This window comes from Heloderma suspectum, chromosome 2, assembly GCF_057233095.1.
Source record: "Heloderma suspectum isolate Gila_16-S chromosome 2, 16-S_ref, whole genome shotgun sequence".
In the NCBI taxonomy this organism is placed as follows: Eukaryota; Metazoa; Chordata; class Lepidosauria; order Squamata; family Helodermatidae; genus Heloderma; species Heloderma suspectum.
The window spans coordinates 52179925-52192500 of NC_139459.1; the positions used below are offsets into that span (position 1 = coordinate 52179925).

The following is a 12576-nucleotide window of genomic DNA, read 5'->3' on the forward strand; positions in this document are numbered from 1 at the left end:
ATCTTAGGGTCTGAGCAGGTATATATGGGAGGAGACAGTCCTTCAGGGTAAATTGGCCCCAAGCCATGTAGGGCTTTGAATGTTAATGCCAGCATTTTGAATTGGGCCCAGACATGGAGTGTTAGCCAATGCAGTTGGAAAAGTACTGGCATAATATGATGTTGGCCAGTTAACCATCTTGCTGCCCCATTTTGGACCAGCTGAAGTTTCTGGACCATTTTCAAAGGCAGCCACATATAACGCATTGGAGTAATCCAAATGAGAGGTTATCAGAGCATGGATAACTAGCTGGGCTATCTTTGCCCAGATAAGGGCGTAGCTGGTATATCGGCCTAAGTTGATAAAAGGTGCTCTGTGCCGTTGAGTGACCTTGACCCTTAGCAGCAGCCAGGACTGACACAGAAGAGGAGAGCGAGGGCCATCCCTGCCATTAGGCAGATGAGGCAGCTGCCTCAGGTGGTAGTTGCTGGGGGTGGGGCAGTCACAGCACCTCCCCCCTCCCTTCACTGTTCCCCCTATGTCTCTTAAACTAGCCTGCCGCCCTTGGGTGTGGTGGCCAATGCTATCTTGTCACCAGTGATGAAGTAAGATTCAGCTACTAGTCTGTTCGGATTTTCTACATGGAATTGGGGGTGGGGTGGGTAGTATTCATCTTGTCTCTCTCAAGCAGCAAAATGTCTTGGGCCTGTCCTCAACCAGATAGATGAGGAAAGCCAACAGCACAAGCCTCAGAAGTACTGAGCCCAGGCCCAGGCCCAGGCCCTGACCCCAAACCTGAGGCTGCCAAACACGTTTCCATGAGGAAATCCTTCACACCATGGGCCTCGTAAGCATAGGCAGCAGCTCTCTGCTCTTCAGGAAGGAAGTGGAGCATGGGAGGGTTAGGCTGTCCCAAGAGGGATCAAAGGCTCAGTTGAATGCCAGATGTTGTTGTCTGTTTTGTACCAGCCTTCCCCAACATGGGGCCCTGATGGGAGCTGTAGTCTAAAACATCTGGAGAGCACCATGTTGTGGAAGGCTGATTTGGACTTTCATAGGTATTGCAACTGCAGCGCAATCCTACCTGTGACTTGACTGACTAAATCACCTGCAGGTGTTCATTGCGCTCTGCTTGCTTGTGGTCAAGACATGGCACATTTATGTTTTCCTACTTTATCTTCAGCCAAAAGAGCAATGGAATCTAATAGTCCTTTTCTCAATTCCACACCCCCTGCCTCCCGAATTTCAATTTTTCCATTTCTGGTCTTGGGAAACGATAAAAGCTACGGTTGGGTTTTTGTTCACAACTGTATTTAGCCGTGAAGCTCACAACAACCCTGTAGAACAGGAGCCAAAGCAGACATTACTTGAAATGTGTGTCTAGTAGCAATGTCTTTTTTATTTTTACTCTAGAGTAGGTGCAGCGGGGCTGTTTCAGTTCTTAAACGTTCCTCTACCCCACATACTCGGGTCCAGTGCTGGCTCCAGATTTTTGAGGGCCTCTGGGCAAGACACCCTCAGTGGGCCTCCTCCCTCTTCTCACCACCATTGTGACCAGTGCTATTGCTCCTCATCCTCTGTCTCATCATTGCTACCACTTGCTTCCTTAACAGGCAGAGACCTGGCAAGCAAGTAGGTAGTGGCATCTACTGTTCCTCCTTCTTACCACCACCATTCTCTGGGCCAGAGTGAGAGGCAGGTAAACAAGCAGGTTGCAAAGGTGAAGAGGAGGAGCAAATCCAGGGAACTCTTGTCAGTGGACCCCTGCTTGGCCTGTGCCTGACCATGCCTACCTTTGATGCCAGCCCTTCTAGGGTGCCAATCTGGATCTGGGCCCGTATGCCTACTTAACAGTAAAATGGGAGGTGGAGATATGTAGCTGCTATAAACTGATTAAAAATAATGTCTGTTCTGGGCTGGCCCTCTGCCACAGTGAGAAAGCGTGACAGGCCCATGATCCCCCAGTGAGCTTCAGGGTTGAGCAGGAATATGAGCCAAGGTCTCCCTGGTCCAAGTCCTATGCTCTGTTGATATGACACATCAGTTTGAGCTAACAGTGAATCTTGATCCTGACTGAAAATCAAAACGGTTAGTTCACCACTTCGGAATGGTGATCTGAAATCATACCTGACTAATTGCATTAAAATATGGCATACTGATAGCAGAACAGAATAAAACAAATAAAGTTTACTGTTGGTAAAAATAAAAAAGCATATTTTTGGCTACAATAGGGCTTTTTTTGGGCTATGATGGAACAGTCAGAGCAGCTTTCAAAATCCACAAGAAGAAATAATAAAGGTTCTGGAGGAGGCGGAGGCGGTAGCGGCTGTGTCAGGTGTTCCCTAACATTTAAACTGCCACTGCCAGACATACTGGCTAATTCGTGTAATTAGAAGCAGAACTTAGTGATAGGAACTATAATTTTGTAGAGGACTGAAAGAGATTGCCCCACTGAAGTGCTGCTAACACACGCTAGAAACTCCTTAATAATTTCTTCTGTTGCTTTAGAGTTCAACATTAGCAGTGTACACGTTACATGAAATGCAAAGTGACATACATACAATGGACTGGTTCCATTCTTGCTTTAACCTCCCTGATGTCCAGAGCAAATCGTAAAGCCAGCAAGCACAGAAGTCAATCAAAAGAAACAAATTCATCATTGCTCTATCAAGAATTAGATGGTTCTTCCAAGGCAGTGCTGTCAGGAAGAAGGCTAGGCCATTGCCTCAGAGAGTGAATGCTGACAGATGTGGGGAGAGTGTTAAAAGTGATTACATGCGTGCAGTGTGGCTAGCCATCTTCTTCCGCAGCACAGGGGAGGGGGGTATTGATGCCTCTAAATCAGGGGTGCACAACTTGTGGCCCTCCAGATATTTTGGCCTTCCATCAACCTTAGCCTGCATAGTCAAGGGTGAGGGATGATGAGAGCTATAGGCCAAAACAGATCCTAATGATATAAGGCGGGATACAAATGTTTTAAATAAATAAAATCAATAAATAAGTTGCCCTGCTTTAAATGGTGCTTTCATTGTTTGCTAAACATGTATCTTGCCTTTAAAAAAACAAAGAAGTTAGTTTGTTAAAAATAAACAGCATAAATAGAGGGTTCTGCACTTAAAGGTGGCCTAAAAATAATTCTAAATAATCATTTAATAAGCACCAATCATAAAAGTGTAACTACTAATAAAACACTAAAAAAAAAGTTAGTCTGGGATAGAATTCACGTCTCCCCAAACATCTGCTGGAATAGTACGGTCTTAACTGAAAGCCAAACCTCAGTGGGTCTGCCAAGCCTCTCTCTATTGAAGGAGTTCCCATTAGGGATGGCGGAGAATTCCGCCACAGACTCCAATGAGACTCCAATGACACCCCGGAGTCCGCAACGGAACGAAAGACTAACCTCTGCCACCCAGGGGAATCTGCATGGGGCCAGATCCTACCTTCTGCTGGCTGGCCGCTGCCGCCTGTCCTGTCAGCTCCTGCCTGTTTTCGGATGCAAATGGCGTCTGGCATAGTGGACGCCATTTGCGTCCCTGCTGTTTGCCGTGATAGGCTACATAAATCTTTACGTAGCCTATTACGGCAAAGAGCAGAGATGCAAATGGCGCCCGCTACGCCATTTGCATCCCTGCCTTTTGCTGTGATAGGCTACGTAAAGATTTACGTAGCCTATCACGGCAAATGGCAGGGACACAAATGGTGTCCGCTATGCTGGACATCATTTGCGTCCAAAGACAGGCAGGGCGGCAGCGGATGGACCCAGCTGGCGGCTCCGTGGACTCGCCGCAGAGCGGAGCTGGCCGGGCAGGATTCCAGGGGGAGGAATGGATCGCCTCCCCCCCTTGTGGACCCCCCTGGCAGACTCGAAGGTGAGTTCCGTACACCCCTAGTTCCCATACGGAGGCTGTGATGTAACCCTCCCACAAGTTCTCTGCCTCTGCTTTGAGACAGCTGTCCTCACTGTCCCACAAGCTTCAGCCCCTAAATTCACCAGGTTAAAAGAGAGACAGGTTAAAAGAGAAACCCAGTATGCCTAACTGGTTCCCTTTACCCAACAAGGAGAAGTACCGAGGAGATATGAACGCTGTTGGTAGCGCAGAAAGATGAACAAGACATAGGGTTTTATAGTTCAAAAACAAACAAATGAAAGGTTATTTAATACAATATATGTTATATCTTATAATTATTCACTCAGTTCTTGGTCTTACCCTGCCTACTCTGTCCCTTCTAACTCCTATTCCCACAACTCCACTATCTAGATCTAGCTTCATCAAACCTTAAGGCCCTCTCTCCCCTGTCTCCAAACTCTATCTCACTAACTGTCTGCTCCTGCCTTTTATAAACTCAGTCTCCACACGCATGCATGCACGCACACGCGCATGCACACAAACCCCTCCCACCTTTCACTCACTTACTACCAAACAGTGAACCCTAACTTACCTGGGTTCTATTTAACACTGCAAATGCATATAAACATTAATATAGACTCTAAGGGGCAAGTTTTGTGATTTTGTCACAGAGGGTACTGCCACCAAGAATGGCCTGCTCCTTCTGCCACCCAAGCTAAGATCAGACAATGTTGGCACTTGCAGCTGGGTGCTGCCTATGTACCCAGGGAGGTTCATAAGGTAGAATGAGTTCTCTGACATACTCTGGAACCAAACTGTTTGCACAGGCGACCTCTCTATGATATATAACCTCTCTGTAAACTGCCCAGAGAGTTTCAGCCATGGGGCGGTATAGAAATGCAATAATAATAATAATAATAATAATAATAATAATAATAATAATAATTAATATGCACTTAATGTGCATACACATGCCATGCTGTTTTAGAGCTGTCATTGCACAGAGAACACAATCTGGAAGAATGGATCAATCCATGCCATGGGAAGCTGCAACCAGATTCTTCTGTCTCAGGAACCTGGATGGCCAACCCTGCCACTAAATTCACTGCAGCATGATCCTAAGAATGTTCACCCAGAAGTAAGCCCCACTGAGTTCGACAGGACTTAATCTCTAGTAAGGATGCTAGAGCCTTAATTCTAGAAGGCAATTGAAAATAATTGTCTATAAGACCTTGAGTGTATACCAAGATGTGTTTACCTCTACATCTTGACTGTCAGGTTTTATAACCCACTAGGTATACTCAACTTATTTAGTACTCTACATAGCAAAACCCATCATTTCCATGAATTTATCAGTACAGCCCTGCTTAAAACCCAAAGGCAAACAACAGGGGGCAGATTTATTTACCATGATTTTTCCTCCTGACTTTTTGACATGTCACGTATTGTAGTTCTGCATCTTTCCCCCATCCACCCCAATATCTTTTTCACATCAGTTCTTTTATCCCACTCATTTCTAATTCTGTGAACAGCTCTTTCCTTACAGGTACAAGTTCTGGTTAACAGAATGGTTAGAAAAAGGAAGAGGAGTTTCGGGGGTATAATAGGGCATATCAGTTGCTTGTTGTTATTTTTATAATTTGGAATTTTAGTATGTTGTTATTTATATATGTCTGCAGAGGGCCAGGGTGGGCAGACACACACCTGAAGGCAGCCCGGGTAAGGCAGCTACTCCTTCCAGTTCCCTCCCCAACTGTAATTTGTTATATGGCTTGAGACCGTTAGGGCACCATCTTATGCATGTTTAGACAGAAAAAGGTCCTGCAACTCCCAGCATTCCCCAATGAACATGGGAGTTGTAGGACTTTTTTCTGTTTAAACATGCACAGGATTGTGCCCTAAGCCACTTCGTGAGGATAGCTATCCTGAACAGCAGGATAAAAATGTATAAAATACATTTTAAAAATAAAAGAAATACACTGAGAGTACTCAGTAGAAATGTAAACACAAAGGAAACTGGAGGGGGAAATAACCATCAATATACTGCATTGACTTTGCAGGTATTTGCTGAGATTTTTGACCCAGTTATCAAAGTGAGACACAATGGCTATGATCCAAAAGCAATGAAACATCACACTGACCTGGATTCTTCTAAGGTAGGACCCAATTTCGGTTCAAGGAAAGAAAATGGGATTGAGAATAATAATAAAGGGATATGAAAATGGTTATGATTAGCATTTCAGTACTAGTCTTTTCCAGTCAATATTTCTTATGACACAAAGAAGAACAGGATAGAGCAGTCCTACGTGTGTGTGTGTGTGTGTGTCTAGAGCTCCAATATCAGAGGCTCTGCAAACTCCAAAGCCCTCCTGGGCTTGGGCTAGCAGGGCAGAAGGAAGGAAGGAGTGGTGTTTACCATCTTTTCTTTTCCTGTTCTGGGTTATTGTTTTTTAAAACTATTTCCTTTCGATTGGACTCAATGAGAGGGAAATTGTATAAGTTAGCCAGGGCTAGCATACATTTTCTCCCATGTTGGGGACATGTCTGGGGACCATGAGGGCTTTGGCTCCTGTGGACCCAAAGCCATCTCCAACCTAAAGCCATCTCCAACCAGTTCATGACATGACACGTACACACATGTGATCTGCCCCCTTTTTGCCTTTAATGACATCAGAGCTCTGACACTGGAGGGGCAAGGGCCACGGAGGTTTCCACAGGGGCTGGGTGGGGGCATTCAAGGTCAGATCTCCCCTCCAAGGGTGGACTTCTCTTTCTGCCCTAGGAGGAGGAGATCTAAACTATCCTCTGGTCCCTGGGGCACCCTCCCATAGACCATAGGATTGTACTCTAAATAAGCCAAGAGCCAAAACATGTGATGAAGGTCTCCTGATTTTAATTGTTTGTGCATTATATTAAAGCAATATGTGGAACTCTCCAATTTTAGATTGGGAAAATGGAATGAGGAAGGGTTTGTGTTGTTGTTATTTTTAAACCCATCCCAGTGCCCCTACCCTGAAAAATCAGGGCCTTCCTACTTCCCATGGCCACTTTCAAATAAAATAAAATGCCAAGGGATCTTTTGGCTGATAGATAATCTATTCTGTACCACTTCCTTCCAAATCCAAAGCCTTCCTTTTTCCCAATCTTGTCCAACCATGACAGCATTTCTTTTGGGATATTCTTCTTGATGTATTAATAATAATATGAGCTCCACAAATGCTAACTGTGTAATGTTTGCTTCAATGCTTTGAGAAGGCTTGCCTTTCGCTATTTGTAGTGATACCTTTAAAAAGAGAGAGAAAACTTTTCAACTGTACCTTGCTGATGTTTCTGTTGAGTTACTAGCCAGTTCAGGACTTCTGTTTGCTTTTGTACCAAATGTGTATACACATCTTATAACTCAGTTTCATGCAAAAGATAAATATTTCACTTTCCTCATAGCAGAATTATCATATAATTATCATATAATCTGTATTCTTCCTTTCACATATGGATGAACCAAACTTAACCACTTGGGAACGATAACACACCCTAGTCTCAGCTCTGCTATTTGTGGTTTTCTTACCTATGCATGACAAAAATCATTTTTAATCTTATGGAGTTATTTGAACCATTTTATATCACGGACAGATTACTTAAACAACTCTGTATCTCTGACTATGTTCATTTTCAGGCATTCTGAAAATGTATCTCTACTAGAGGGGCTTTGGGGCCACCCCCTCCGCCTCCAACCTTTTTGCATGGAGTGGGAAGGTCTGAAGGGAGAATATAGGTTTGTTCAGCTGAATGTGTTTGTAGTTCTTTCCATGATCAGGGACCCTCATCCAGTGGAGGCTGGTGGCTCTGATATCAGTGGGGCATTGAATTCGCTCTGGGTTTCAGTCAGAACCAGTCAGAACTCTTAAGGAGCTATCCAAGGTCCTCATCATTCCAGATCACAGGGAGGACTGTAACTGCTTTCAGCCAAACATGCCTATAACCCGCCTTCAGGCCTTCCTGCTCCATGGGGGAGTGTCATAGTGGAGGGCTTGCAACCCCATGGCCCCTCCATGGAAACACTTTCAGAGCACCTGAATAGAGCAGTAGAACTTCTGACAATCCAAGTTCATTTGTGAAGTAAGCAGAGGGACCAGCAATGATGCAAAAACATCAGGCAGCCCTACCACTAAGCAGAGTGAAGTGCCTGCCTCAGGCTACTGATTCTGAGTATCGAGAAAGTGCAGAAAATTGTTACTTACCTTATTATTTTTGTATTTTTACTTCCAGGGAGAGGTGCTTGTGAGTTTTTCTGCTGCAGGTGCCAAAATAACATTACTAGACTTGCATACTACACACAATGACTGGGGCGAAGGCACCATTTACTGACTGTACTGGCTCAGGCAGCAAAATGTCTTGGGCCAGGCCTGGAATAGCCTTTGGTGTAATACAAAGCTCTTTCTATGCATTTCCAACACACTTTTTGTTTGTTCAGATCACCCAAGGACAATTTGATGAGCATTATGTCTTATCATCCCGTGTCCGCACTGGTCGCAGTATTCGAGGGCTGAGCCTACCTCCTGCCTGCTCCAGGGCAGAAAGGAGAGAAGTAGAAAATGTTGTTGTCGCTGCTTTAGCTGGGCTGAAAGGAGACCTTGCTGGAAAGTATTATAGCCTGACCACCATGTCTGACAAGGAGCAACAACAGCTTATTGACGTAAGTGCAATGCCCAATCTGGAAGCTGTGTACAGATAGCAATGCTGTGTACAGATAGCAATTGTCAACATTGTATTCGACTCCTAAATGGCTATAAATAGGCTGAAAAAAGTTCCCAAGAGAGACTGATATATTGCAAAAGGTTTACAATCAGGTACACCGAATAAAAGAGCTGTTTTGTTTTACCAATTTTATTTAGGCCGAATCTAGATTTGTGTTATTTAGAGCCAATCTAGATTTGCAGAGTTTTATTGGCCAGGTTTGCATGTCACGGCAACCCACGTGTTGTTCTTTTGACACTGGGTTACTGTGAACAAGCCAGCATGCTAGTTCATGCAGCTCAATCACAGTCATTGCTAGCAGGAGCAGCTAAACTTGTCCCTGGGTTTTTTAGTGTGAAGTCTGAACCTGGACATCATTCTATTCAGGTTCTCAATGTTTAGGCTCTCTCTAAAAGCTGTTGGTATATAAGCTGGTCCATTAGTATAACATAGTATAAATCTTAATGTGAATCCTTACTGTATGGTTTTGTACAGTGTTTCTCTTTAATGCGGCTTTTTTCTCTGTGTGTGGTTAGAATCGTCTTTCAAATGTCTGTTATAATATGTAAATAAAAACCTACCAAGTTATTTGGGGAAACAGCCTTCTTCTGAAGAAGAATCCCATATGATCTTTATACAGTCATATGCAGTGCCTGGGCAACATTCTTTACAATGATAAATATGAGATACAAAATTCAGTTGTTGCTTTTTTTCCCTCTGCTTTACATATGCTGGTCTGCAGGACCATTTCCTATTTGATAAGCCAGTGTCTCCTTTGCTAACATGTGCCGGGATGGCCCGTGACTGGCCAGATGCCAGAGGAATCTGGTATGGAATGTGAACTCTGCATGCTGAATTTGTGAACAAATGTTTTTATTAATTTCTTCCTAACACAACGGCTGCTGTTCCTAATTCTGACTACATGCTTTGCACAAACACACTCTTTTCTTCATCTTCTTTCATTAATGATTTTTTCAAAGGGAAATGTAGTAGGATACCTTTTAAAAGCATCAACGGTATTCGATAAATCAACAGCAAAAAAACCCCAGTTAACAAAGCTTAGGATTTTAGGAACTGGATTTTTTCCTTTAGATTGTTTTCCTATTCTTAATTTAAGAGGAAAGATCTAATGAGTAAACTGGCATGTTTTAGGGTGTGATTTTGTATATTTGCTTTTATTAATGGCAAACATGTATGTGTGAGCCCCTTAGTGCAGGACCGTAGCCTGCCTAAAAGTATGGGGGGGGGGGACCAAGAAAGTAGGGGCACAGTTCATCCAGTTTGTAGGCCTTTTAAAGACAAAATTGCCAACTTTTTTTTAATTATTTGTTTGTAAAAAAAAAATTAGGGGGCAAAGAAAGTTTAGAGCGGCACCTGTGGGTACAGACATGCTTTAGTGTATTGCTGCATGGATGCTGAGTGAACATATTTTGTCTCCTGCCTTTTTGTTGTCAGAATAACGTTACTGAATTCAAGAAGGAAGAAGCAGACACCATGCTTGGGTTGCAACTTGGCCATAACTTTATATAGCTATATAAATAATCATAGGTTGTCAAGGGGAGGAGGATGTGAGGCCCCTGCATCACTTTCCTGGCTTGTCCAGGGGTTGTCCTTGCTGTCCATGCCACATTCCTGCCCCCAGATGTTCAGCTAATGCCTGAGTTTCAGAGGTTTAGCATGATTCTGCTTCCACCAAGAGTTGCCCAAAATCTGATGGGTGGACACTACCTCTTCCACCCCTAGACAGGGGCTAAATGTACTGGCTTTTGGCCCCACTCACCACTGGAAAGCAGCTCCAGAAAGCTTCCCCAAAATGGAATTTGGCTCTCAGGATACAAGTGGTTCTGCATCCCTACTACCACCTTCCAGCACAGAACATTCCCTTCAGAGTTTATGAAGATACATGTTCTGGATAGGGATTCCTTATCCCTATAAGTAAGTTATAAATATAACTTATATAACAAATATAAGTTATATTTGTTTGGTAAGTTATAGCTGCATAGTTTCATCGTGTAACTGGTGCAAGGCACATGCTATAAAAAGAACACACACACACTGCTAGTTCAAAAGCAAATAGCATTGCATCGGGAGTTCATAGCTTCCTGGGAAAACAGTTTCTCAAATAAAATTGAGTGCAGCCATTATGGTTGCACTGTTCAAACAAAGGAACACTTACTACCAATGAAGGAGGAGGAAGTAAGTAAGAAAAGCCTGAGAGTTGTGATCTACATCAAAGAGCAGTTACAACAAGAAACTACCGGTGGAAGAAAACAAGTTCCCTTTGTCTCTCGTCTCCCACTGGTTCAGATGACTTATCACAAGCGTTGTTGCTTTACTTCAGCAAATATCAAGACCAATCCTGTTAGCATGAAAAAAATCCTTCCTAACCACTAGTCGCGGACCAAGACCTTTTGCTGCCTGAGGTGAAGGACACAATGGCACTCCCTCCCATTCCATGTACAAAAGCCAACTGGACTGGCAGATGGATCTGTCTTCAACACTAATAATGGGAAAGTATCCTCCACTACCCCTGAAAGCTGCAGGCTAACTGAGAGGGCACAGAGTAGGCCTCATGGCTAGGGATGGCAGAGAATTTCTCCACGAATCTTGGGGAGGCTGAATGCCAATGCATTCGGCCCCCCGAAATTGGCGGTGAAATTCTCCGTCCCTCCCCGGGATGGGACTTACCTCCTGCAAATGTCCCTCTGGGCGGCGGGTCCCGGTGGCGTTTTGGTGGGGGCGGGGGTGGCGGCCGGTCTTCCGACTGGCTGCCGCCGCCACCATTACAAGGTAAATGTAAACACACACACACACACACACACACATGATAGGCTACGTAACGATTTACGTAGCCTATCATGGCTGACTTTGGAAATCTAGCCGTGATAGGCTACGTAAATCGTTACGTAGCCTATCACGTGTGTGTGTTGTTGTTTTTTTACATTTACTTTTTTATTTTGCGGCCAGGGAGATGGGGCGCTTCTCCCCAGCCTGAATTTCGGCCAGGCGAGGCGGGGCGCCTCCCCCCCCCGGCCTGAACTTCGGGGGGAGAACCGAAGCGCCTCCCCCCCACCGCGAAGCAAGCTGCGGGACCAGGTAAGGGACTTTTGTCCATCCTTACTCATGGCCCACAATTCTCTTCTCCAGCACCTTACTGCTGCCTCCCAGCATCTTCGTCTAAGGCAACTACTTCACTCTGCCTAATGGTAAGGCCGGCCCTGCCAACCCCCAATACGATGACCAGCTTACGCCTGGGATAACCCTGACTGCATAGTTAGCATACTCCATTGAACTCTTAGTGGTGCTTACTTTTGATTCCGTAAGTTCAATTTGTAAACACTTTGAGGTTTAACAAAAGACCTTCAGCCTGCTGAAATGCAACCTTTACCTTTTAATTGCAAACGATCTTGCAAAGAAATGTTACCATTTAAACTGCCAGTGTGAAGTAAGAACCCCATCAAAGAAAAGGAAAAAGGTGCTTTTGCATGATTATGTTCCTCATTCTCAGACTTCCTCTATGCTGATCTGTCAAAACCAAATAGCACAACTCAGGAGCCTCATTATTTATTTATTATTTTATTATTGACATTAATATACCACTTTATTTGGTAAAAAGCAAAGGAGCAAGGAAGGTCCATCAGTTACCCTGGCGCTCCCGCTTTCAAAAAAGTCCCTGTGTTCTCCCTCCACTACACCACTGGTTATATCATAGTAAAATGTACATTGCTTAGAGGACCCAGGTTTTACCTTGTGTTAAAGGATCTCACAGAGACTATGGCCAGATCTACACCTTGGGCCGATCTACACTGTGCCCGCCATCGCAATGAATTCGGTGTCCCGTTGGGTTAAACGCTCTCGCATTAAAACATGATTATTCACACTCACCCATTTTCCCTGTTGCAATGCTTCATCGAATGTACAAGCTCGGTTCACACTCGAGCGCTGTGCTGTTTTCCTGCGCGCGCTTGTCTGATCTCGGATGCTAAGTGAGGTTGGTCCCGGTCAGTAGTTGGAT

The 12576-nt window shown here is 44.4% G+C and overlaps 1 protein-coding gene across 1 annotated transcript in view; it reads left to right on the forward strand.

The window, feature by feature from the left end:
• The window catches only part of CKMT2 (creatine kinase, mitochondrial 2), a 38741-nt gene that overhangs the window by 10035 nt on the left and 16130 nt on the right, over positions 1 to 12576 (forward strand). Inside the window, exons 4-6 of the mRNA XM_084832078.1 lie at positions 5888 to 5983; positions 8299 to 8520; positions 9304 to 9389. Of these exons, the coding sequence (XP_084688204.1) occupies positions 5888 to 5983; positions 8299 to 8520; positions 9304 to 9389 (404 nt within the window). The remainder of the gene's footprint in view (positions 1 to 5887; positions 5984 to 8298; positions 8521 to 9303; positions 9390 to 12576) is intronic.